Source organism: Plectropomus leopardus, chromosome 17 (assembly GCF_026936395.1).
Source record: "Plectropomus leopardus strain MGB_pleo_1.0 chromosome 17, ASM2693639v1, whole genome shotgun sequence".
Taxonomy (NCBI): domain Eukaryota; kingdom Metazoa; phylum Chordata; class Actinopteri; order Perciformes; family Serranidae; genus Plectropomus; species Plectropomus leopardus.
This window is the reverse complement of record NC_142192.1, coordinates 12,231,066-12,257,989: the sequence shown is the minus strand read 5'-3', so window position 1 is coordinate 12,257,989 and position 26,924 is coordinate 12,231,066. Positions and strand designations below refer to the sequence as shown.

Here is a 26,924-nt window from a genome sequence, read left to right as displayed (position 1 = left end):
GAGAGAGCATGTCAGGACGGCTGCATATCCACAGGAAACGAGAGAACAAGGTTACAAACAGCTTCTAAAAGTTTTCCTCTGGGGCACTTCTCTCTCATAAACATCACTCCTGCAATTAATGACAGATGTGAGCCATATTTCCCTCTCACTTAACTGATTAAACGTCAAGGTCTCTAATGGTGATTAGCATATAAAAGCCCCTTTCCTTGTTTCCTCTTAGCTGCATTGGTAACACCTTTCTATACATGCTAGCTAGTCTGTGGTAAAGAGAAAGAGGAAAGCGTGGGAAATGGATGCTTGATTGACCTTGTTTTGCTTTACTTTGCTCTCCCTCTCGACTACTAAATAACTTCGATTTGCAGGAACACTTTTAAAGCAAATAATCAGCTTTGATGCTACAATAATTTGCCTTTAATAATACGATGACAAAATACAAGAAACACTTCTTTGTAAGAGAAAATCCTTCATCTGTGTCATGTGGGAGTCACTGGAACAGCTGCCAAATAAAGTGTAGTCGAACTAACAACAGAGAGAAACCACAAGGATTTTGAAGTGGATTTTCCTACCTCGCTGGAGTCCTCCTGTTGATTGATGATGGAGAGCGCGTCCTCGGCTGCCTGCCGCTTAGCCTCGGCTACCGTGCGCTCCATTTTGGCCCGCTCGCTGCTGATCATCTCGTGAGCCTTACGCTCGGCCTCTGACACGGCCTTCTGCAGCTCCGACATAGCCTGTCGCTTCACCTCATTCACGGCCTCTTCTGGAAAGAGTGTGGACACAGAGGAAGTCAAGCCTCCCGTACCTGCAATGTAGTGTGCATTGTATCATCCTGTCGTCTGGTAGGTTATTTTCAATGAGTACACTGTTATGTTTAAGAATTCATATGTTTTATTCTAGTATACAACAGTTCTGAATATAAACTTAACAATACATTTTTTTTCTGAAATAACTGAAAAAGTTTCATTGAACAGCAGTGGTATCGAAGATTGTGCCTTCGAAAAGATAAATGGTAAAAGCTGTTTTATGTGCTAAATCTGTATCACATCTGGAAGACAGCAACCATAATCGTAAAACTGACACTTTCACTCATTTTTATGTGAGGAAAAAAACTAAGAAAAGACATGCTTTGTAGTTTTGGAGATGATGAGAATTAATTCACATGGCAGGGAAACTTATTTAGCTTTTGTCATTATTGGCTTTTGTTATTTCAAGATCAGCTGCATATAGTACCCTCTGGGAAACATCAGTTTTTTAAATGTGCATAATATATGATAGTGGGCAATTTAAGGTATACGATGCAGAATTTTTGGTTATTGTTTGTAAACATGCCGCCAGCAAAAGTGAAAGTAAGCCAACATTGCATTCACTTTTGTTTGATGTACCATCTTGCTATATTTGCGTTTTTCTGCGCTGTGTCTCTTAAGCCCACTTTACACTGCCTGTTCAAGGTGGAAAAATAACGTTACTCTGCCTCTATGTTCTTAAAAAAGGCACAAATTGGGGGAGAGAGATGTCTTCTTTTTGAGCCAGAAGTTTAGGCAGTTAAAATGCGAATATGGCATCCGAGTAAAAGGGACAGCCAGAAGGATGTGACCATGGGCGGGATGGGTGCGACATTTTGACGGCGTGTTATGCGCACAACCCACAGTGGAAGATTTAAAAAGCACTTAGCATTTAAGCTGTTATCTCAAAGAAGAAGAACAGAGGCCGTAAATGTCTGCAAATTTAGGGTATGGCACCAGAGGCCTTTTTGTATGTCTTGGGATGTTAAATGTGCCTCCCAATTTTTGTACATCTATACCGAATTTAAAGGTGAGGGCTTTTACTCTGAGAACCTTTAGGGGGCGTCATGGAACCTATTTGTAATAACATGTAATATGGATATAAATTCTTACCACTTTTGATATGTGTGCAAAGTACTATGAGTTTTTGAACACCTATACCCTCAAAAATGTGACTGAGTTTGAAAAATGAAAATCACAAAGATTAAAAGAAAAATTCCATGGATTTAAATAGGGTCCTCCTAGTGTTTGGTGCTTGGGCCCTAATAAGAAAATACAGGCAGAGGGCAGAGTCTCCGCAGAAAAATACAGTGCCACGCACTTCTAGTGGGTCAAAAGTGATGATTGACAAAGATGAATTATGTATGAGTCTTCACATTGTTTCTTAGGAAAAATATGCAAAATGTACCTTTAACATGGGGCACATTATTGTGTTTATTTCGATCATTAAGGCATTTAGGTAGAAGCGGTGACTGTGGCATGTTTAATCAGTTAACAGGAGATTCTCTAATGGGTCAATGTGTGATGTTTTAATTTAAAAAGTTAAAAGGATGTTATCTGAGGCTGAGCAAACTTAATCCATATTTCTTCCTCTGATTTGAAAAATATCCTCGAGAAAGCAGCGTAAGCCAATTAATCTCAGGTAATCAGTCAGAAAACGTGCTTTTGAGACGGAGTAATGTGTTATTTCATACTTGTTTTGTGTAATGAATAACCTTGCCGCGCGGGTGTTAAGCGGTGGAATTCCAACCAAACGTCAAAGCAAAAGGAGGGCTTTTTGTTTGCTCCCATCAAGCCTGTAACTTGACTAATTGTGTATGCAAATCAGGCAATTTATATTTAAATTATGCATTTCCATTGTGATCCCAGAGGCCCATGCGGTGAGGGGAAGTGGGAAACCGGTAGGACACCGTGCAAGGTGCTTGAATATTTATCACCAACTGTAAACATTTTGCCCATTTCAAACAGATGTATTCACCGCCGCACTCCATTGTGTTAAAAATCCTATTTTGCAATCCTCCCCGGGTCACATTTAAATCTGTCTCTCCTCAGCCAGAATATATGCGACTGAAGTGAAAAGGAAATACTGAGAAGAATGCAGAGAGAATGAAAAATAGCGAGCGCCATTTATCCTACAGACAAAAGATAAATACAGCTTTATGTCTGACAAATACGCCTCTCTTTCCTTCATTTCCTTTGTACACATTACACTAATATTACAACTGTAAGATCTGTTCTCAGTATCAGACAGAATGTGTGCTTTTCTATAGACAGAGACGTTTTTCTCTCCGTTGTGATTGAGCTAAATTTTCAAACCAGAGTGGTTTTGTCTTTAACCTACTGTGCTGCCTGAAGTCATGGAAATTGCCCTGGTGCCGTGTGATATATGCCTTGTGCATGGAATTGTGATTACACACCAAATGCCTCAGATGGAAGATCGATCAAAGCTGGCGAAGGGAGGAGAGTACTGGAGAGCAGGCAGAGTCTCGATGGTGATACTCAATTCAATTTAAATGCATATTGCTTGTTCTGAGTATCTCACACATCATGCTTGGTCAAGCAAGGGGACAATTTCTTTTCTCCAAGGGGTTTAAAAAGCAGATATACTGTATCACTGACTGTGAATACAAAGTGGATTCCTTGAACATTGAACCCTCAGCAGAAAAATTCTTTTAGTGTTTCAGGACAGCGTTAATGGTGATTGCAGCTGCACTCACAAATTTAAAGGATGCTGTTTGTGTACGCAAAAAATTTTATGGCAGCAAATGTCAACCATTTGAAACCTGAGCCATGAGTAACTTATAAAGAAATCGTCCAAAATGTCACAAGAAATTGGGAAAAAGTTACAAGAAAATACGCAAAAAAAGTAAAGTAAAATAAAAAATTTAATTAAATAAAAAGAAAAAGAAAATTGTAGAATTCTATAGAATCCTCCTTATTTTAATTTTATAAATAATAGTTAATAATCCATCCCACTTAATTTTCAGATAATTTCCCTGCTATCTTTTACAATTTCTTTTGCAGTTTGTGGGACATTGCTAGCTAAGCTGTTTATTATGTTTTTCCTGTGTTTATGAAGAAAATCAAACCAAATGAATGCTAAAGATGTCTGAATTCAGCAGAAGAAAGCTTGATGTCAATTCAGGTCTTAAAGGGTTAATGCAACAAATTAGCTGCAATACCTGATCTTTACTGGCTCTACGAATTTCCTTCTGCAATTTTACAGCACTCTTGTTGAATAGAATAGCTGCAATGTCTGTTGCTAAGGGGATTACCAAAGTGCCAAAAGCAAAGACGATACCACGTCTTGCTACTGTACTTTAAACAGCAGAACCACCGGACCAGCTGTTAAAGCTGCTTGACCGTTATGTGACGAGTGCAATAAAATTGTTTTATGACTTGCCATCATTTTTGGAGTGTGTGAAGTGTGGTGGTAAAACTCTTATTTTTTTAACTTCCAACTGTATCAAATATAAATGATTCTCTAAGAGCAGCCTGACACATTAATTCAAGACTACCAGGAGAGGAAGCTGCAGACAGCCGACTACAGTGGGATGAGAGGGGAGAATGGGGTTTAAAGAAGTGCTTCTCATCCACTTCCAGCCCTGAGTCATCTGGTGGTTTCTACAAAGCAAAATGTCTTAAAAAGTGTGGAGAGATAAAGAGAAAAGACAGAAAGTGTGTGTGGTGATGGCAGGCATAGAAGTACTTCTCACCAGCTTTCTTCCAGATCTCTTCAGGGACGTAGCCAGACACAGGCCGGTGCAGAAGCTCCCTGTGAATTTCTGGGGAGAAACAAACACACAGCCATTGTAATCAGAGATCAAACAATGTTTTGCATCACATAGCACAAAAGATTGTGGAACAAATCATCATGTTGTAGAACCTGTTGGTTACCCTGATGTTTCTGTCAAAAGGTTTAAGGAATAAAGAAAAACATCCACTTTTTCTGTCAATTTGTGCATTAAGAAACCTGTTTACAAATGCCAAAAATCAAAGAAAAAAATCTCAAAACAGTTTTAACACCAGGGGAGATGGAAAAGTTGGTGTATCTGTAAAAGTTTAATGTCAGTAAGTGCAATGCATAAGCTGCTGTAAGCTCTCTTTGTTGCCTGTGGGTGTATTTTAACACAGAGCATGCACACAGAGCTGTTTTCAAGAGCACACAGCTGTAATATTAATTGATCAAAACTCTATTTCAAATGTCCAGTATGCTCTCAGTCATTATACATCCATTGTTTTCCTACTGCTTATCTCAATCAACCTATTCCCAATATTCCATCACGGCAGTGGATGGAAAAGCACAATTTTTTTTGGCAATTTTTAGGCAATTTTCTGAGAATTATATTAAATTTTTGCTGCATTTGTTAGGAAACTCAACTACTGATGTAATGAACTAGTGAAAAATAAAATGTCCTTTCAGGCTTTTCAAGGTTACGGGAACAGGAATATGTACAACTGAAAACCATCCGTACAATCATGAGAACATAGATGTCTGGTAGCAACACATACAAACTTAACAGCAGAGGACCTAGAATTGAACCCTGGGGAATTCCACATTTACTGTCATCCTCTCTAGACATAAAACTGCTGGAAAAATAAAAAACAGGTATGATCACTATGGCCCTATCTAGAGCCAGTGACTGATTTGTCCAGTCAGTGTAACCGTAAAACAACATGGTAAACATACAGAAAACACAACTATTCTTATTTTTGTCTGAGAACAAACTAATGAATACATAGTTATGAATATTAGATACCATATATATCATCATACTATATATATCACCAATAGATTCCCTGAATCCTAAAAAGTGAACCTTTTAGAGAGCTAAAGAGAGCAGGTGTGACTAAAATGTTCTGCATCAGTTATAAAAAGACACATAAAGAAAGACAGAGGTTACTGAGACATGTTGTCTTACAAAGAAAAGTAAACAATAACTGTTTTAACTTACATGGCTTTCAGCAGTCCTGTTAACGTACACATACTAATTTCTTTGCTACTATGCCCTTTAATAACTCGAATACATGTACAGTATGTGTATTACCCTTACCTGGTGTTGCATTTTCCTGTGCTGCGGGGCTCTGCTGCCTTGACTGCCCACTAGCGCCGCCCTTCTTCAGCTCCTCAGCGTCACTGTATCGTCGGATCCAGTAGTTGAGCTCCTCGCGGTCAGCCTCCTGGCACCGCCGCAGTACTGTCAGCGAGCGCCTCGTTTTCTCCACCATGTCCATGATACAGTTCAGCAGCTGGTGGGTGACAGGAAGCGGACAAGGCGCTGAGTTTACACATAGAGATGGAGGGTTTGATTTCAATTCAGCAAGGGTGTATAGGCGGTGGGCTGGGATCTAAATGAAAGCCGACATCTGTCATGTCATTTCAGTTAGTGTCTCATTATTATATTCATCTGTATCCTGGAGTTTGGTAATGAAACATCACGCATATATTTTGGACGCACACTCAGCCTTAAAATGTTGATCAGGTTTGTCAGGTCTCCGCTTGACATCTTACTCACTCATACATCACTTTAGTCAATAATATATTTCTGTTATTACATTATGTGATTGAGTGATTCAGTTTTCACTGCATATCAATAACTGTAAGGTGAAACAGCATCACAAATGTGACATTAGATGTTACGTCACATCTCGTGAACATGGACTAGATTTAGAACCCTGAAGGAGGTGTATGTGTAAGCATCAATTTAGCTATATTGACAATGCATATTTGCAGTGGTGGAATGTAACTGTACCTAGGTACAAATTGGAGGTAATTGTATTTTACTTGAGTATTTTCTTTCCATGCCACTTTATACTATTACCCCGTTATATCTCACAGGGAAATATTGTATTTTTTACTTCACAACATTTATCTGACAGCTTTAGCTACTTTACAAATTAAGATTTCTGAATTAACACATAAGTCATTATTTCTATATTTGTTAAATAATTTTGATTTTTTTCAGTGTTTTCCCCTATTTTTATAATTTTGAGTTTTTGGGGTGTTTTTCCAATTTTTTTCTACTGTACTGAGCTTTTTGGGTATCCTTTTCTATTTTCTCTAATAATGTTTTGTTTTTATAATTTTGAAGGTTTTTTGTTTTGTTTTTTAATTTTGAGCTTGGGGTGCGTTTTTTTAATTTCTCTCCATTGGGTACTTTTACTTTTAATACTTCAAGTACTTTTTCATGACTTTATTTACTTACTCTTACTTAAGTAACATTTTCAATGCAGGACTTTTACTTGTAACAGAGTATTTTCACAGTATGGTATTAGTACTACTTCTTGAGTAAAGGAACTTAATACTTCTTCCACCTCTGCATATTTGTAGCACTGCAGGGAAACATATTCCCATGCATGCATACAGTTACATTTCAATTTTTATTTATTTAAAAAAACTAACTTTCAGTCTTGATATGCATGTAATGTTAAACCTCTTTTTTTAGATTATTCACACAATATATTTCTTAGTTGTACAATAGACATGTACAGTTCTATGTGATATATAACAATTAAATATGACTGAAATGACAAGTTAGATAAACTCTGTTGCTAAGTGTATAGTAATAAAAAATGTTATTACTTTTCTTACATGGTCAAGGTGCTTCCATTCCTCAGCCCACTCTCTGTCGGTCAGCCTGTGATCAATCACTTCCTCCTGCCTGGTCCCTGTATGCATACCTACAAGAGAGAAAGAAAAGATAGATAGAAAGACAAACAAAGGGCAAGTCAGTTTGACACAGAGGATCAATGTAATATTACTTCATCACTCCCTTTCATCTGTTCTTTATTCAGTCCCTGGTTGAAACTCTCTATCCATTTCTTTGTCCTCCTCCCTCACTCCCTCCTTTTTCTTTGCTGTCTCCATATCTCTCTCCCACCCTGAGGGCAAGACTCAAATGACTGAGCTTCTTGTCCAATAAACATCCATCACATGGCGAGACATGGTAAATGTCTCTCCTATTTTTAGAACTGAGCCAACGTCGTCATTACAGCTTCATCAAGGCTCGGCCTGCGCAGAAAAATGTCTCTAATATGACGACACTGCGCCTAAATGTGCTTCTGTTGTGCGCTCATACATCTCACAGGGCATTACTTTGGTCAGCCGTCAGGTTGCAGCGGCCTCTGTGTTTCTGAGGCAGCAGGACGGCCTTGTGGTCAGAAAGACTGTTTATCAATCTGCTGCACCAACAAGCATCCACCAGGCTGAATGGACGCTGACTGATTATCAGTAATATTAAAGTGGATACGGATCTCAGTGGTATACAAAGAACTGAGAAGCCTGAGAAATGATGTAAAAATGATGTAACTGTTGTAACTGTTTACTTTTGTATAGAAAATCCTCTTTATGTTTCTCTTGGTACTATTACAGAATAAAAGCTTTGAGAGTGTGCCATGTAGTGGGAATGGTTTGTGTCTCAAAATCCTGAAGACATTCACACACGCACACACACACACACACACACACACACACACACACACACACACACACACACACACACACACACACACACACACACACACACACACACACAGACCGTACTCCCCCTATAGCTCACCAATGGGCCTGGCTCTCTCCCGGATCTCCCGATGATTGGAGGCTGGGTGTCTGTAGGTGTCTCGGTAGTGATGAGCGATGGCCATGTCGTCGAGCCTGTAGTGCTGTGGAGGGAGTGGGCCCGGGTGTGGCAGGCCGTTGGGTTGGTAGGAGAGCCCATTGGATGGGCTGAAGCGCTGGGCAGGGCTTATGGTGCAGGGCCGCTTGCTAGGGTGAACATCTGGGTGCAGGGTGCCATCTCGATCGAAGCCGTTCTCTTTGGTTCTGGGTGGAAAGAAAAATCAAGAGATACGTTTTGAGCATTTCACTGTCGCCCCTCTCACACATACATCACAAACCTGAAATTACCTGGACATTACCTGGAGGAGCTGTATGTAAAAAACGCAAATGTCTGAATCAGCTGGACCGGGTGTTTAACTGACTTCATCCTGCTAGCTCCCCAGTACAAAATCTGTGTAATGTACAACTGAGCCCATGTGTGAATAGATCAGATGACTGAGCAAGTGGACATGTGATTCTATTACAAGGATCACACAAAATCGGAAGAAAACAAACATCCAAGGATGGGGAAGAAGGGTCATTTAGACAAAGGCAGCAACGAAAAATGTTTAACTAGGTCGAAATTGCAATCATCAGACAAATTCAAGGAATGTTAAGTCACAGGAGCCAAAGATTACCAAATTACAAACCGGCTACATGACTGAAGTGTAATCTGTATCATGTCCTGCCTCCTCCTCCACCTAAACCACACAGAGCCAGCAGGTGAGAATGCTTCTGACACAGACAAGCTCCTGCTGTGTGCCAAGGAGACTGAAATCATGCCATATCAAGGTGCAACACATGCACGGTTTACAGTTCCCCAAAGGCTAAACAGCATATGCACTCTCATAGAACCAAAAAAAGTCTGCAAAAGAAGACCATAAACAAAGCTGTCATGATACAACGGCTCTATTGTGTATTGGTCACCATCAATTTGTGCATACCAAAAGTTTTGTCAAGCTAAGCACACCTAAGGATGCCAAAAAGAGCGCACCCAAGGAGCATCTGAGGGGACATCATCTGTTTATTTTTATCACTGTCTGCTGCACCCCTCCAACACTGCAGCTGCACGGCTTATGTTGATAAGTTTTTCTTCTAGTGAATGTTTCTATTAGACTCTTTTGGAAGAATCATGAAACAAGAGACACTGCTTTAGGAATATACAGAATTATTCCAACTAACTGTCAAAACTTTTCACTGTTTCCAAGTAAAATAAGACTGGATATGAGACCATATGTGACTGAGACGTCTGCTGTTGTTACCAGACTTGAACACATTCTTGTTGCAGTGAACGCCTGGCAAATAACAAAAGAACTCCAGAGGCACAGTCGATCAGTACAAACAGAAGAGAGAAATAAAATAAGAAGAGTGTGATGGTAATATACAATATGATACAACAGGATATGATAGGATAGGAAACTATTAGGGATGCATGATAATATCGGAACATCATCCATATTGGCTGATACTGGCTTTACAATGAAATATAAAGCACTGACCTACATGTTGATTTCTGCCAATTATCACAAACTGACATTTTTTTTAATTGACAAAGTGAAATGTACAAAACATCAACCCTAAATTGAAGTGTTTTTCTTATTCTTTTACAATGAATGAACATTATATACACTGAAAAGCATTGTATCATATGTCACCATCTGCCTGTGGGCCATCACCATACGAGTTTGCATAATATGATGTTAATTCCACTACATAAGAGACTTGAAGATCACTAAAATTAGGTGGGAAAAAAGTGGATATATTGAAACTGGTATCTGTTATTGGCCAAGTGAATTTTTAAAGATGAGCATATCAAATATCAGCATAATATCCAATATTGTGCATCCCTAGATAAGATACGATACAACTTTATTCGTCAGTTTGCACTAAAATTCATTCTGCATCCTCAGACATCTCTGCTCATGAAGTTCACACACAACTTAGACGTACAATTCCACAAGCATATTACTCGGATTTTGTGAAAATGTCTGATGCAGAGTTTTTTTGTTACAGTTATTACACACAAAAGCTAAACTTGAATCATATTATTACAACTCTCCTGCCCTTTGTGCTGTAGTAAAGGCTTGAGTCGCCCTGCCGACAGACAAAAGAACCGCAGTGAACGGCTGTTTTCCTCATCGTCCAGGAATTGTTGCATTGAAAATATGTTCATTCCCACACACACACACACACACACGCACACATACCTAAAGTGTGTGCTGACAAAAATTATAGACACACACTTAACATACATACACACTAAAGCAGCTTCCAGGGGATCAGGTGGATTTTTGTTAGCCTGCTTCTGAAGATTAATGTGGCCAGGTGTGTTTGTGTGTGCGCATTCTGGCACATGTGTGTCTGTGTGTGCGCTCTCAGCTTTGTCAGTTCACAGTTAAATCTTGCAAGCCTCCCCCCACTATCTGCAATCCTCCACTTTCCTCCCTCTCTTTCTCTCTCTCCTCTTCCTCCCCATCTCTCTCTCCGATGAACAGATTGAACTTCTTAATGAGCTGTTTTTATGGGCTCCTAATGCTCATCCACAGCTCTCCATATGCTCTTTCCCTCCATCCGTCCGTCTCTCGCTGCCTCCCTCGACTCATCCATCCATTCTTCCACCCCCACCCTCCCGACCACACTCTTATCTCCCTAGCCTTCCTGCTGCAACAAGGTTTGCATCTACAGGCACTGGAGCACACACATGCACACACGTTTACAGTCACCTATACAATTCACTGATGTGTGCACATGTTTTACTGACTGTAGATACATATAATCCCAATTTACATGCCAATGCCCTGACATCTTAATACTTTTATTTACGGTATCAAAACCTCTGTCTGCAGGTGTAAACATTTCAGAATTTGGGTTCCCTTTGTCTCTATGATAATGTGATTAAAAGCATTTATTATGAGCAACCTTCATATACAAACAGTAGGAGATTCTTTTATTTTTTAATTGAACAACCCCCCTTTAGCTAATGTTAGTTTTAAGCGTCTTTGTATCTCGCAGCAATATATATAAATATGAACCCCTTGAAAACTGGATCGACAGTTTCCTTGTGCTGTGCTGAGTTGCCTTTCATAAGCTATTTAACCCTTGAAAGCACGCTTGTTGCCTTTTTTGCTATGTTTTTAAAAGAAATCAAACCAATTTGTTAAGGTTTCAAAAGTTTAAACGCTTGTGAAAGGTGTCAGAACATTACACAAGAAACTGATATTGATACGAGTTTAGCTCTCAGGGAGTAAAATTCCTTCACTTGCCTGGAAGACTTTTATTGTGAAACATCACATAGGTGTTCTATTGACAAAAGCAACAGATTAATCTATGAGAAGAGTATTTCTCTTTAAAGGAGAAATTCAACGCTATAGAGTGTTGAGTATAATTATATTGTGTGTCACTGATGGAATTAATGCTGTGAAAATATGCTGAATTACAGTGAATCCACTTTGCAAGCTATTACAGTCCATATACCAGCAATTTCTCACTCTGGCTATTATTTAAATGTGGGCTTTGTTAGATAATTATGGTATACACATATATATTTTTTCCCCTCATATGGATATTCCTGGTCAGACTCCTGCAGTCTATGGTATTACTCAGGATGCATTGATAGTGCATTGTTGTGTGTAATTAAGGATTCCCATTCAAATTCCAATATTCCGACACAGGGCTCCAATAAGCGGGAACGTAGAGCAGAGGTAAGCAGAAACCAGAGGTGCTTAGCCAGCCGTATTGGTGCTGGAGCCTCATCTGTAAGTGTTATCAGCCCATCTCCCTAGGCACACAGACTCAGACTCAGACTCACACACACACACACACACACACACACACACACACACACACACACACACACACACACACACACACACACACACTCGCACCCAAACATGAACAGAGGTGCACATACATGAACAATCCTCACACCGTCACACTGGATCGAGAATCATACACGCACATTCACACAAACATTTTTTTCCACTGAATACAGATGCCTTCTTACTTTTTCTCCCTCTCCATATATTCTCTCCCTCACACACATTTACACGTACACCTTTTCCCCTAAGCTCACTCCCCTATGCACCAGACGGCCTGCAAATATGCAGGTATTACAGAAAAAGTCTGCCTATCCAACTGTTGGGGGAAAAGAGAGGCGAGAATTATTAATATCGCTTTTGGCATTTTTGTCCCTCAGCAAATATAAAAAGTACATTTTCCTCTCCCCTGCCTGTATTAAAAATTTCAGCCCCCCAGAGGATTACTCTCTATTTCAAAAGACCCTGATGCATACATTGTTCTCAAACTCACAACAAACACATACTTCTTGCAGAAGTTAAAAACGCTTATTAATGTTGAATGAAAGAATTTTTGCACATATGCATATCTAATTGCATTTATTTGCCCCCTGAAACCTCAGCAAGTGTTTTAAAAACACAGAAAGAGGGCAATGAGCAACTTAACCAGAAATGAACCAAAATTTAGCAAGAAACTGGTTAACATTTACTAGAAAAGTACCTGAAATTATTACAAAAAATCAGAAGAGCAAAAATGGGAAATTTAAAAAAATTAACAATAATTATATATTTTTTTTCCTGTAATCTAATTTGAAATATATTATTAGATTTATTATATATATGCAACTTTCTTAATAATTTCCCCTAGATATTTGATCATTTGCTCATGATTCTCTCTTTTCTATCTAATTTAAAGTCATTTCTTACAATTTTTTGCAATTTGAAGGACATTCCATGGTAAGCCTTTTTCTCCCATGTTTTTGAAAGAATCTAACCATTAGCTCATGTTTCAAGCGTTTAAATGAGTGTGAGAGGTGTCTAAATGCAAATCAAGAAAACTGTTGTCAATCCCGGTTTTAAAGGCTCGTAGTCGCAGATATATCTGATAAGTAAAATCGTTTTGAAAAGCCTTTTTCTGATGAAATGCATACAAATCTATGCAATGATTCTGGTGTTACCTTTTTAGTTGTTTTGCAGTTAAAAATGTAATTTTTGAGTTGGGAATGACCCAAAATGTTAAACATGCGCACATCTCGCTGTCGGGCTGGTTGGGTTTTGTGCTTGTTTCCGTATCTGCTGCTTCGGGGGAAGACTGTTGGAGGGAGGACTATAGGTTTTTACAGTGCTGTGTGTTCCTGGACGGCACGTCTCAGTGCTTGTCCATTAGAGCAGAGAACATTGAGTCATTACCACAGTCCATGACAACAAACGGATGTAATGATCTGGCTGGGGTTAGGGAGTTGAACTGAAGCAGGGAGAGACACACAGGCACACACTGAACTCACACACCCGATCAAGCATGGAAGTAAATGATAACTTACACAGACTACAAATTCATACTCATTCATCGACACATTCACACTTTTCACTAAGGCAAAGCTGTCTTCCTTCGTTTTTTTCTATCCTTGGGATGTGTGTGTGTGTGTGTGTGTGTGTGTGTGTGTGTGTGTATGTGTACTTTCCCCATCTCTTCCTCTCCTCAGTTCTGGCCCATTAAGAGCAGGAGCCGGGAGCTGCGATGTCCAACAGAGCACGTCATGAGGCCCGGTGGCACACTGACAGACACTTCCCATACATACATTAACACATCACACTATTGCCTTGTATTGGCTCAGCTTGTGTCTGTGGAGCCATGTATGGCTTCATGGGGGATGCAGGCAGACTCAAAGAGACTCATACATGAGATCAAATAATAGAGAAAAAAAGTCTCAGCTGCTTTAATGTTTGGATTCACTCACCTGTCTGGCGTCCTTCTCTTGCCGTTCTCGTTGACGTCCAGCAGGAGTTCGGACGAGTCCACTGGAGAGGTGGTGCTGGTGTCCAGGAGCAGCTGCTCGTGCTGGGCCAGGTACTGAGCCGGGTTCTGCTTGGCCAGCCTGGCACAGTGCAGCAGCTCCCTCTGAAGCAGTGGCAGGTTGGCCTACAGAAGGAAACAGCACTGTTAATTATTTCCAGGACTTTACAGAATGTAACTGTAATATTGTGCAATAAACTACTGTCAAGATGATGCAGTGATATAGATACAGAGAAACTGTGATTATTTTTAGGATTTTACAGGATGTAACTGTAGTATTTCACAATAAATTACTGAAAAATTGGTACAGTGATACAGATACTATGATGATGTTTTGCAGGATGTAACTCGTCTTCACCAAGCCCTTATACTGTAAGATTTTTTTCATACCTTGAAAAATAAAATCTAAACTTTAAAAAGAATAACAATTTCATTTTTTTCAAGGAAATGAATAAAATGATACGGTATATTCCTACTGTACGTATTTTTGAAAAGTTTTCCTAAAACCCTTTACATAAAGAAGGCCTCTCAACCCCACTTGAAGCTTTGGCGACTCCTAATGGGGGTCGGAACCCTCATGTTGGGTACCAGTGTTTAAAGTAACGCTGCAACTGTGTCTTGCAGAGAAGCAAGGATATAAATATCACATCTGCCTTTTTTCCCTCTCAACAAATGCAAAAAATGACTCGCTCAGTTGCTCACTCTCTTTCTAAGATGTTTCCTTTTGGGCTAATTTGGGAAACAGAGACAATAATCTATCAGATTCTAAGCTGAGCTGCTTTTACTACAACATTTTAAACAGATCTTGTAGGGAAAAGATAAAATAAAGATTCAGAAATGCATAAAACATAAAAGACACATTAAATTGTGTGTGCATCGTTTTAGGGGTAATCAAAGTCAACTTAAGCTCTTCAAAAAGGACATACAGTTGGTATATTTAACTTTTTGTCAGTGCAAAATATAATATGTTGATGATTTATATTACAACAAAGACAAAGTTAGGATTGCTTTAAATTAAAAATTAAAGTGTACCGCTCTAAAATTTCACTGTTGGTTTTCAAGACACATAAACCTGGAAATGTGTTTTCTATAGAAAGTATAGAAAACAAGTATAAAAATGTTATGAGTCTTTTCATTCCAATAACACCAATTTGAGTTAAGAAGAGATCCATTTCTTCCACATCATCTGACCCGTATTTGCTCATTACTGCTGACCCACCGCCACTTCCTGTGACCCAGAGTGCATTAACACCCTGAGAGTTTTCTCTGTGGCATCTACATAAAGACACAGCAGCTATTTTCGATCTCTTTGACATAACAAGGGGGGTCTGCTTTCTTGTGTGGAGTTACAGGGTCATGCAGGTATGTGCGCACCGACTTCAAAGACATCTGATGGGGCGCATTTTGAAGCAAGAAGATGAAAGTGTTGCATCAGGCAGGTTCAGAAAGAGAGGGGGGCAATTTTGGCGAGGTGCATCACAAGAGCCTTTGGAGAAGCCATCTTTGGAAGTTTTTTCAGTCTGTTAATCTTTGTTTAGTCCTCAATAAAATAATCTCCCTCTAAGTCCCCTTGCTTTATTGTTTTCCTTTCCTTATTTTTCCAGTTTTATAATCTATAGGCACATTTCTTTTGTCCTGATCTACATTAGCTCACAAATGTGCTTCCAAATTTTAATTTTAAGTACCTAATTATGATTATTAGAAACAGTAATAGTAATAGAAATAGTATTTTCTGGACAGTTTTCCCTGGCGTTCTACCGAAATAGTTTTCTAAATGTATTCATTTGTTGAAATTTGCATTTCTATGAATGCAGCACAAGAAAGGTGACGTCAATCCAGGTTTCAAAGGGTTAATTTCTTCAAATACTTTATATGTTAAAAGGATAAATGTAAAGTACGTAGTCATTGAATGTACTCTTTAAATCCATTAAACATAAATTACTCAATCTGGATAGGCTTCAATGATCAGAAGCATTTTTTAATCAATACACAATAACTGTTACTGTATTACCAGTTAATCCATTTAAACGACATTAACATTTTTTATTTTAACTAACCTACTTCAATTTTGTGGAATCTGTATTTAAAATAAATATAATTAAAGTGAATGTTTTTTTTTAAAGTGCATCTTGTCTTTGCCAGGTGCAGAAATAAGACTTCCAAAACACAGCATTGATTTGTTCAGTCGGTTTTATAATCATACGAAAATCCCTCTCCAGTAATTGACTGTAGTAAAAGAAATGCCAAGCCCTGGCCTACGCTTTACCTGCCTGAGTTAATGGTCCGTTAATAGTTTATGATCGTAATTACCCTCTGAAAAAAAAGAGCATAAAATAGATTGCTTTGACCCCGGTGAACTCATCTTTCATTAATTAGAGGTCATTCTAATTGCCAGAGATGTGGGATGCATTAACAAAAAAATACTGAGTCAAGAAATGCAGACCGGTGAAGAGACTGGATCATTTTTCATATGACAAAGTATGGGCCATTTGCTTCTGTGTAGTTATGGTAACCAACATCTGCACTTGCATAAAAGGAAAAAATTCAAGTAGTGTTCAGCAGCCACAGCTAAAAATGCGCCCTGGATGATTTATTGTGAAAATACTGGATCTGTCATTTTGTCAAACGGTGCCAAAAAACTATTCAGAATATGCCACGTTCAGGGTACACTGCACTTCATCAACTTCTGCGTAATTTGCAGTTGGAGGAGAATCTGGGAGTCTTTCTGCACATCTATATTGTCCTATTTTAGTTATTTCCTCTCTCTCTCTCTCTTTAGCTGTTTATTCCTCTGTCTCACAGCGCTCCTCTCACTTCAGAACCACACAAGAAAAACAAAACACTTGACAGCTATGACTTAAAAAACTTGAAAACAGAAAAACATTGTTACTCTGCGAGCCTGTTGTCTCGTGTGGCAGGCAGCCCGCCAACACATCACGTCACTGGCGCTCTGTGGTTTATGATTGCCTCCTTCCAGTAAAGAGTCCCAACCAATTTGTGGTTTAGTATTAAGAGAAGGGGAAAGGAGTTGAGTGGGTTTGGGTGGAGTTGGGGGGGTCGGCTTGGTCTAACATTAGCGTAATGAAAAACTCTCAACCCTGACGCGCATTGTTGCAGCTGTGCTTTGACACACCTATAAAAGCTCCCCTACACCTCCAACTGCTCTCTGCTACCATATGGTAGCTGGCATTAAAGGCTCCGCAGTGGGAAGACACTAAAATTAGACTGGGGAGAGAGAGGCAGAGAAGGAGCGGCGAAAAAAAAAAAAAAAAAGAGTTGCATCTTTGATTCCGCAGCCATCCCAGTGATACACTAACCATCTGGCGAGGTGAGGAGAAGGGAAGGAGGGACTGGAGGATGGATAGACGGGGAACAGTAAACAGAGACAGGAAAGGGATAAAGACAGAAGGAGGGAGAACAAATGAGAAGGTGAAGAAGATAAAGAAAACTTAAGAATAAGGGAGTGATGTGATGAAGGAGACAGGGAGGACACAAAGTCCCTGTTTGTGTCGTTAATAGACAGCAATGGAGACTCTACTGGGACCAACAGCACATCCACGCAGGACCTCAGTGGATAATAAAGGCTTGTGAATGTCAGTTTGCACATGCACACATCTGCAAATCCACACGCGTACAAAGTGAGATGATATTGTGTTCAGAGACTGTCTCATTTCCACAAATAAAAATTTACCAAATTTACCTCATGCCTGTCACGCAGATACACAGCGATGGAGAGGAGGGTCGAATAGATACATGATGGAGAATACATAAAGAGAAAGATGTGTACAGAGGAATTGGTGATACAGAAAAAAATGAGTAAAAAAAACTAAAAACCCCCAATATAATAGAGTTTACTAAGTGTTTTGACAAACAAAGCTAATGCAGAAATGCTTTTATATACCATAACAATATATACAATAATATACATATACATAATATACATAAAAGGCAATACAACAGAAAGCCAAAACCAAAATTAAAAAAAAGGACAAATAATGCAAGATGCAGGATGCAAAATGTCAGTATAAAACAATAAAAACAAATAGACCAAAAATAACAAGAGCAATAAAGCCACAAATAAAAGGAAATAAAATAAATAAAACATTAATTAAATTGGTAAAACAAATGGAAATAAATAAAAAGACAACATTACATAAAAGTCAGTCTATAAAAATGGATTTTAAGACGTGATTTGAAAGAAGTCACTGATTCCGCGAGCCCTATCTCCTCTAGAAAAGAGAGAAAACAAAACCAAGCCTGTAATAGAAACAAATGAGCTCTGTGCTAAATGTCACGACCATCCCTGCTCTCCATCTCTCAGTACCACACTGATATTGATCTCAGCCTCACCTAGACCCCATAACATGATCTGAACTGCTGCTGCACACTACATCCCTCAATATAACCCCCCCCAGTCCCATTTGTCATGTTTGAATACCAAAACAAATCACACCGCCTCCAGTCTCACCTCCAGACTGCTTTAGTGCCTCAAATCCTGGCAGACATTCAAAATATGCACCTATCTGACACAAACAGCACAAATGCACATAAATGGCCACTATTTCACCTGTAGATACAAACAGAAAATTGGCCATCCCTCTCCAGGTTTATATCCTAGACTGGAGTAAAGCAATGCCGTTGGCAACCGGTGACAAATGGGCCATAGTGAGAGCACGGCTGGATGCTTAAAAGAGTGCTGGTAGTATACCATGCTAATGGCTGAAAATGGGAAATGCTGGCAGAAGATGTGGCTTAGTGGGATGAAGAATCAATGGTAAAACATGCTTCAGAGAAAGAGGTGGAAGAGGCTGGAAAGAAGCACAAGAACATTGGGCCACAACCACACTCTCTGTGCTCTGCTCTGCCACATGTTAAGCAAAACAACCTACTTCTTTCAGTTCACATACTGTACAGAAAAATTATTAGACACATTCCAATATCATTTTTTGCCATACTGATACCTGAACTTGCTTTTCAGCAAGGGTTGAGAATCGCCAGAAGCTCCACAATACGATATTGTACTAATACTTAAGTCACAATGTCATCACGATAAGTCGCAATACAATATTATCACAATGCTTAAGTCATGATATTATCAAGATACTTAAGTCACCTTTTTATCACGATACTTAGTCACAATATTATCACGATTAGTCATGATACAATATTATCACATTACCTACGATATTATCACTATATATTTATATATATTTCATATATTTAAGTCATAGTCAATTTTATTACAATACTTATGTCACAAAGCATTATTATGCAATTTATTACTTTTTTTTTAAACTGCAAATGATGTCTCCAAAAGAAAACTCTGTCAATATCTGTTAAACATAATAAGATGAAGTTTTTAAGTCTGTTCATCTCATTAAAACTATTTTTACTGCAGCAAAATGTATCTAGTGGAGTAAAAAAAAACAACTGATTTTATTATCCAAGTGGGCTACCAAAGATTTACTATATTTTTGCACAAAAAAAAGATCACAATGCTATGCTGTATCAGGTTTTTCCCCCCTCCACTATAATTGGCCGATACCAAGTAGCAGTCCAATACATTGTGTTTAAAACAAACAAGAAAAACAGCTGTACACTGCTAACCCTGTATAGATGTGAAATATTGCTATCATTGTTTATGGCATGGCTCACATGCACTAATGCACTCTGGGCCACAGTTGCTAACTTATGGTGAAACAGAATGAACCTAAAAGAGTGAGGTCAGGTGTGAAACAACGTATAAACTGCTCAGTTTGGAGAAGAGAGAAACCGATTAAGCGAGAGAAAGATCTACTGTTTTAAAGCGGCAAACTAATTGATGTCCAGGAAAATTGCTGTTTTATTCTACTTTAAAAGCACTTAATAAATTACTTGGTGTCAGATTGGAGCATAGACTGCACATTTGTCGATACCTGATCCAGCATTGTAGGCAGTGTCTGAGGCAAAGTTGCAAGCTTTTGATTAAACAGATCGAATCGAAAAGAGTGAGATTATCCTCAGTGTTGAAAGGGCTTATCAAATTTTTTTATTTATTAGACGAGAGAAACAGACAGACTGAGCAAAAGAGAGAAACAGACGATGTGAGGGACGAAATGAGAGTGACAGTATTTTGTGAAATTGCAAAGAAACTGAGTGAGAAGGAAGTTAGAGAAAGAGGTTAGGGGGAGATACAAGAGGGACTCCCAAAATAGGGAGAAAATAGGGTTAAATATCATGAACATAAGTATGCACATCTGGATCTGGGTTGGCTAAATGTTTTCCAGATTTGGTCGATCAGGCAGGCAGGCAAAGCCTCTGTAGTAACTGCATATTTAAATATCTACCTTCAGAAAGGGTATGACGAAAGGTCGCAGAGGGAAGTTGGTGGCTTCTTGGAGCTTGGAGTGAAATTCTTCGATGGTTAACGTGGAATTCTGGAGGAGAGAAAGAGACAGGGAGAAAACACATGAATCCATGTGGAAGGCATTAAGTGATAATATTACTTATTGGAAGCTAAGCTATATCCTGGCCTGGAGTGAATGTTTCGGGTTTTGTAATAGGAAGCATATGGGCAGGCCGCGGCGAAGAGAGCCACAGAAAACAAAGATGCACATCTCTGGAAATTAACAAAACAAATACACATGCAGAAGTCACGTCATCAACAGCTATGCTGCATGAGGAAGAAACGTGCAAAATTTATTCTTTAAAACCAAACATGCTGTTTTTAACGTGGGCTTCAGTGTGAGTTATTTGCTCATTTAATAACCAATCATTTCCTTACTTATCTAAACACTGAAGTGCAGATTCATTGTTTGAAAACTTGCTGTTCTTTAAATACAGTCTATTTTTACACTGGGTCTTCTTGTTTATTATGAGAATAAAGAGTGACAAAAAATAGTTTGAAAAAAACACATCTCAGGACACAAAATGACCAAAAGAAGACACAAATTATTTCAGAGAAAATAATAAAAATAGACACAAAACAATGACAGATACAAAACACTACCAAAAAAAAAAAAGACAAAATCACTTCAGAGACCTATATGACTAAAGACTCACAAAATAACCTCAAAAAGACCTGGATGACTTCAAATGGACACAAAAAACTACAAAGAGACACAAAATGACTGAAAAAGACAGAATTATCTCAAAGAGACCCAAATGACTACGAAAATCCATACAAATCCACTCTAAATAGACACAAAACAACTACAAAGAGACACGACCAAACACAACACTGAAGTACCTGAAAGAGATGACTACATATCAACACAAAACAAATACAAGAAAGCACAAAGCCATTGAAAATGATACAAAATTACAGAGATGACTACAAATAGACACAAAACAACTACAAGGAGACACAAAAGTACCAAAAAAATTCACTTAACGACCTCAGAGAGACCCACATGACAACACATAGACTCAAAACAACTAAAAAGAGACACAAAACAAGCAAAAAAAGACACAAAATTAACTTGAAGACACTCAAAACACAAAAGATGCATAATGACTACACAGAGACAAAATCCCCAAGTCTGTGTCAGGCAGCGTTTCATTGCCACAACATAATAATAAAGAAAGCAGTTTGGTAACATACAAACAGAATTTCCAGGAGACAGGGTTGGAAGTACAGCCTCAGAGTATCATCACAGGGGACGTGTATTGACTTTTCTTTGTTTCCATCACTTGGACATTCATTTGGATGTTTGCACACATGCTCTCTGCTGTATACCTGCATGGCACCCCCAGCCTTATCAACACAGTACATGAGCCTGACACACTTGTGCCATAATGCTCCACGCCTGTGCTACCTCTCTCCATCAGTGCCAACCGAATAACTGTCTGGCTCTTTTCACAGACCAGATAAGCCCGAAGTGACCAAAATACATTACAGACCAGGAAAATGTGCAGGACTGGGAGGGTATATTTAGTGTGAGAGGGTATTTGTGTGTTGTCTGGATGGTTGAAAACAGGAGGAGTGTGTCTGTGTGTGTGTGTGTGTGTGTGTGTGTGTGTGTGTGTGTGTGTGTGTGTGTGTGTGTGTGTGTTAGGCAGCAGGAGCTCTAAAGTGGGTTATACATTTCAGTATGTCAACCCCAAACAAAGTTCTTTGGTTGCCTGTAACTCACATTAACGGCTGACAAGACAGCGGTGGCACTATTTTTAATTTTCAACATGAACCATTCCCACGATGCCAAGCGGAGAGAACGAGTGAAAAAGAGAAAGAGGTGCACATGGGAGAGGAATCTGCTCTATAACAAGCAAAAATACAAACAAGACAAAAAAAAAATCAAGCGAGACAGAGAATATAAAAAAAAAAAAACCCAGCAGATATTATTTTTCCTCCCCACACTCTCGGTGTTATTTCCCAGACCTGAATTTTGTTACATTCAGCCTTACATCTGTTCACCCAGATTGCGTAGGGGCTGTTCTTGACAGCTAGTGAAACCTCCTGAGTCTCCCTCTCTCCCTCTCCCCAGCACACAACTAGCTAATTAACGGTGTCACTCTTTTCAATAAGGCAAGGGGAGGGACAGAGAGACAGTGAGCGAGAGAGGAAGAGCGGGAAAGAGAGAGAGAGAGAGAGAGAGAGAGAGAGAGACGCTATGCAAGCCAAAATGACACAGGAGAGGCATGTGCATATGCAGACGGTGAGAATAATAAACATAGTGAAGCCAAAAGGAGGCTATGCTCTGTGAGGCTAATTAAAAAAATCTCCTCCGCCTCCTCCTTTCCGCACAGCATTCAATCACTATTCCTGTATTCCCCTGCTCGTTAAGTCAAATCTTCTCAGATCACACAGACGCGCGGTAAATCTTTAGATTTGCACATGTATTTTATATTGCCTTCATATAACCATGTGAGCTAAAACACATCTGTCTTATCAAATCTCTGTTGGATTAATGTAGTCTGATGTTTGCAGGCTTGATTTGTATTTTGCAGAAGGCAAGTCTCTGGTGAAGAAAACACTGTTTCATTTTTTGTAAGTCTCCGCATACATGCTGTTTATACATTATTTGTTTATTCAGACAGACTCTAACACAGTGTTTTTATCCACTTTAGAGGCTGTATATTACTTTTGGTTTAGTATTAGTAATGCCTCAGAAGTATAATGCAGGATCTTTACATATAAATGCATGTCCTCTCCATTTAAGCCTTCACTACATAAGTTCACACAATGCTGGGTAAGCCAAGGCCACCAGGGACAGTTTTCTGTATTTCTGTATTCTGTCAGCCAGCAAGGGTGAAAGGGGTTGAAATTCATTTATGTGCGATTTGTTTTGTTTTGTTTTTTTCTGTTTTCTGTTTCTGTCTGTTGATTCTGAAGTTTTCTTTAGTTACTATGTATGTTGAAATATAAAGAGTAAACGGTGCCTTTCTAGTCGCCCGACCACTTAAAGTGCTTTTCCCACTACATAGAAACATTCACACACAAATTATGGTAAACTGATAGACCCTCACTTGTATAGTGCTTTTCTAGTCATTTTGACCACTCAAAGCGCTTTCACACTACAAATCACATTTACCCATTCACACATTCATACACTGGTGGCTGAGGCTACTGTACCAAGTACCATCTGTTACTCAGTTTTTATACATTCACCTGCACTCACACACTGACGGAAAAGTCATTAAGAGCATTTCGGTGCTCAGTATCTTGCCCAAGGATACTTTGACATGCTGACAAGAGAAGCCGGGGATGCAACCTGCACCAACCTTACGATTAGTGGACGATCGGCTCTACCTCTGAACCACAGAAGCCCGGTTTACGGTTTGAAATATTAATTTATAATGAAAAAAAAAGAAGGGGGATGGAGCAGCAGCTAGTGTGTCAAAAAAATATAGCAGAAAATCGTAAGAAGCATTCCAAGTTTCAACGCCCCCGTGAATATTTAGAATGTGCATTTGTCACCCCCAATTAAAACATGAAAGTAGCAGTGGACTTTAATTTTGACAAAAATGTAGACATCTGTAGACGGCTATGTCCTAGCTGCAGCAGCTGCAGGTTCGATTCCAACCTCAACCCTTTGCTGCATGTCATCTCCTGCCTCTACCCCTTTCAATCTATGACTTTCCTGCCAGAATAAAGTCAAAAGCCCCTAAAAAATCTTAAAATTTTCTGGTGAAGGACTTCCAAACTTCCTGTTTTATAGGTGCCCTCTAATGTTGAAATGAAACCTACGTACATGCAAACAGTTTTTGTGTAATTACTCTCATTTCCAGAGGGGGGAGACAAAAGTTATGCACTGCAGCTTTAATTTGTGCATCCTTTTAAAGCTACAATCATAATTTATGGGCAGTGCTATTTATTTATTTAGCTAAATCAATAAAAAACAGATTTAATGTTGCAAAATGTTAGGTTTTCAGAAACCTGCACAACCTGATGTTAAAATAACAAGTCTAATCTTTATCACCCTTAGCCTCTGGTTGTTTCGTATTGTATTTGAATTTAAATAAGTGAAACGCAATAAAATCCAAAGTGGATCAGGTGCACACAGACGGTCTCCTGGTTTGATGTTATTCTTTGTCCCAGAGGACAACATGCTGCCATTGTTTTGTCAGGCTTTGTGTTACACTGAATAATGGGCTCCAAAGCACTGATGGATGTCAATCCTGGAGGCAGAGGTTTGCAAATCTCTCTGTTTATTTTACACTTATGCCTGAACGACCAGATGGGTGAGGTTTCTGACATAAGAAAATAAAAAAAGGCCTTAAAGAAATATCCCTGGGGGGTTTTATAATCAGCGATAAGTATTTCAAAGTGTTTTAAGTATTCATCTCCGTGACTGACAACTAACCTGCACCATTTAAACGGTTTGATTCTGTAAACTCTTTCCATCTGGTACTTCAGACATGCCGAAGAAAAAATTATTCTCAAATAACCTACTAATGGAATCCCTTACTGCTGCTAACTCAAGGCCCCGGTGTCAACTTTCACCCTTTGAACTAAAGCTCACATGCACAGTAGCCACTCACCACTAGTCCGAGCACTAATGTGCGGACCCGCTCGCCGATTTCAGGTGAGATGTCGTTGCCAAACTGCTGTAGAGTTGTGAGGAAGCGCTTGAGCTTGCTGAGCTGTCGGGCGCCGCAGGCCGGGGGCAGCTGCTGGTTGGCCAGCGAGGAGGAGGAGGAGGAGCTGGGACCGTTGCTGTAGCCGTTTGGGGGAGATGGAGCGCCGTTAAGCGCTGTTGGAGAGTGGCTGCTGCCATTGGTTACTGCGTGAGACAAGGACATAGCAAATAGTGTTAAAAGGCAGGAGAGCAAAATTTGTCTTTTTTTAACCTAGTCAAGCATTTTTTGGGAATTATTATTTTTATTGTGCAAAAATAACACTGCCTTTGCTCTTGCTACATTCAAATCACAAAAATACCCAAAGCCCTCCACTGTGCCGTTAACAAACACCAACAAAGGAAACAATGTATGTTAGCTTCACTGCGACCAAACCGCTGATTTGAAATGATTTACATTCCCCTGAAAACATTCACAATCCTCAACATTTGTTTCCAATCACCGTGGCTTGTTTGATCCTTTGCGGCATCCTCTCATAAAAACATATTTCTGCATTTGGAGACATGCTGCCTCCCTGCACCTCCTTCTCCCTCTCCCTCCTTCTCTGCAGTCTAAACAAGCACGGACAGTGTGACCCCCTGTCACGCCGGAGCACGGGAGCAGACCGCGCGCGTGTGTGTGTGATGGGGGAGTTGGTGTACAAAGAGATACAAGGCGGCATAAAGCTTTCTCTCTAATGAGATTAGGTTTTAACTAGCGATCCGCTCACTCCCCCTCTGGCTGCCGTCCAAAGCCGCCACTGTAAAGAGAGGAGAGAGACGAGATACTCAAACTGCATCTGGTAACAATTACGTCGGGTGGAAATCAAAGCATACTGCTTTGTTAAAACCTTCGGCATGTGTAATGAGAGAGCTGGGCCTTTCCTCCCTCATCGCACGGAAGCCCCAATGTTAATTGTGGAGTGTGAGCATTTGCAACAGAGAGACAGATACAAAGAGAGACAGAGAAAGTAAATACCAAAATGAAGAAAGAGAGAGTAAGTGATTGAAAGAAAACAAAATAATGCCTCTGTTGCGGGGAACCAGCACTACTAACGCAGACTTGAGTGCTCTGAACATTTTGAACCACAAGGCCTTTGATTCTTTGATTCTAGTGCTCTTCATGCAAGTGGTTAAATATGCACTTCTAAGTGAATACTAGGGTGCAATTTGCTCGTCACGTCATGGCAAGGCTCCAACGGTTTGTAAGCGTGGGTGTTAATGAACTTGTTGGGGGAGGTGTTTGGAACGACTGCAATTTGGAGAGGCTCAATGCAACTTGTTAAGAAGGTATCGGGATGCCGATGGCATTTGAGATGGTTTATTTTTGGGTTTTACCTGTATGCATAATTTGACTGTGTCTCCGTGTGTGAGAGTATGTATATTTGCTCTATTTCAGGGGGTTGCTGTGTTTATTTTCCATGAGTGACTGTGAGTGGATTCATACATCTGTGGTCTAGTGTACAGCCATACCGTCATCACCAAGCAGACTTTTTCTCTCTAGGTAACGACTGCAATACCGCAACTCAGTATCTGCTGATACAGAGTACAAATTTAATGCTAGTGCTCCCTTTTTCCAAATTTAAAATGTGTAGACCACACTACATGGAAGCGTGAACAAGAGGCCGTGCCTGTGGCACTGCCAGAGGTGGGAGTAAGTCACACATGCAAATAACAAGCAAGTCGCAGGTCTTAACCTTCAAG

General features: G+C 39.5%; 1 protein-coding gene across 1 annotated transcript in view; it reads right to left on the bottom strand.

Annotated features, from left to right (window-relative positions):
* The window catches only part of runx1t1 (RUNX1 partner transcriptional co-repressor 1), a 179,402-nt gene that overhangs the window by 5,625 nt on the left and 146,853 nt on the right, over positions 1–26,924 (bottom strand). The window contains exons 6-13 of the mRNA XM_042506299.2: positions 25,147–25,388; positions 20,511–20,600; positions 14,129–14,310; positions 8,339–8,601; positions 7,372–7,460; positions 5,834–6,029; positions 4,496–4,564; positions 567–757 (exon numbers count right to left, since the gene is read on the bottom strand). Of these exons, the coding sequence (XP_042362233.1) occupies positions 567–757; positions 4,496–4,564; positions 5,834–6,029; positions 7,372–7,460; positions 8,339–8,601; positions 14,129–14,310; positions 20,511–20,600; positions 25,147–25,388 (1,322 nt within the window). The remainder of the gene's footprint in view (positions 1–566; positions 758–4,495; positions 4,565–5,833; positions 6,030–7,371; positions 7,461–8,338; positions 8,602–14,128; positions 14,311–20,510; positions 20,601–25,146; positions 25,389–26,924) is intronic.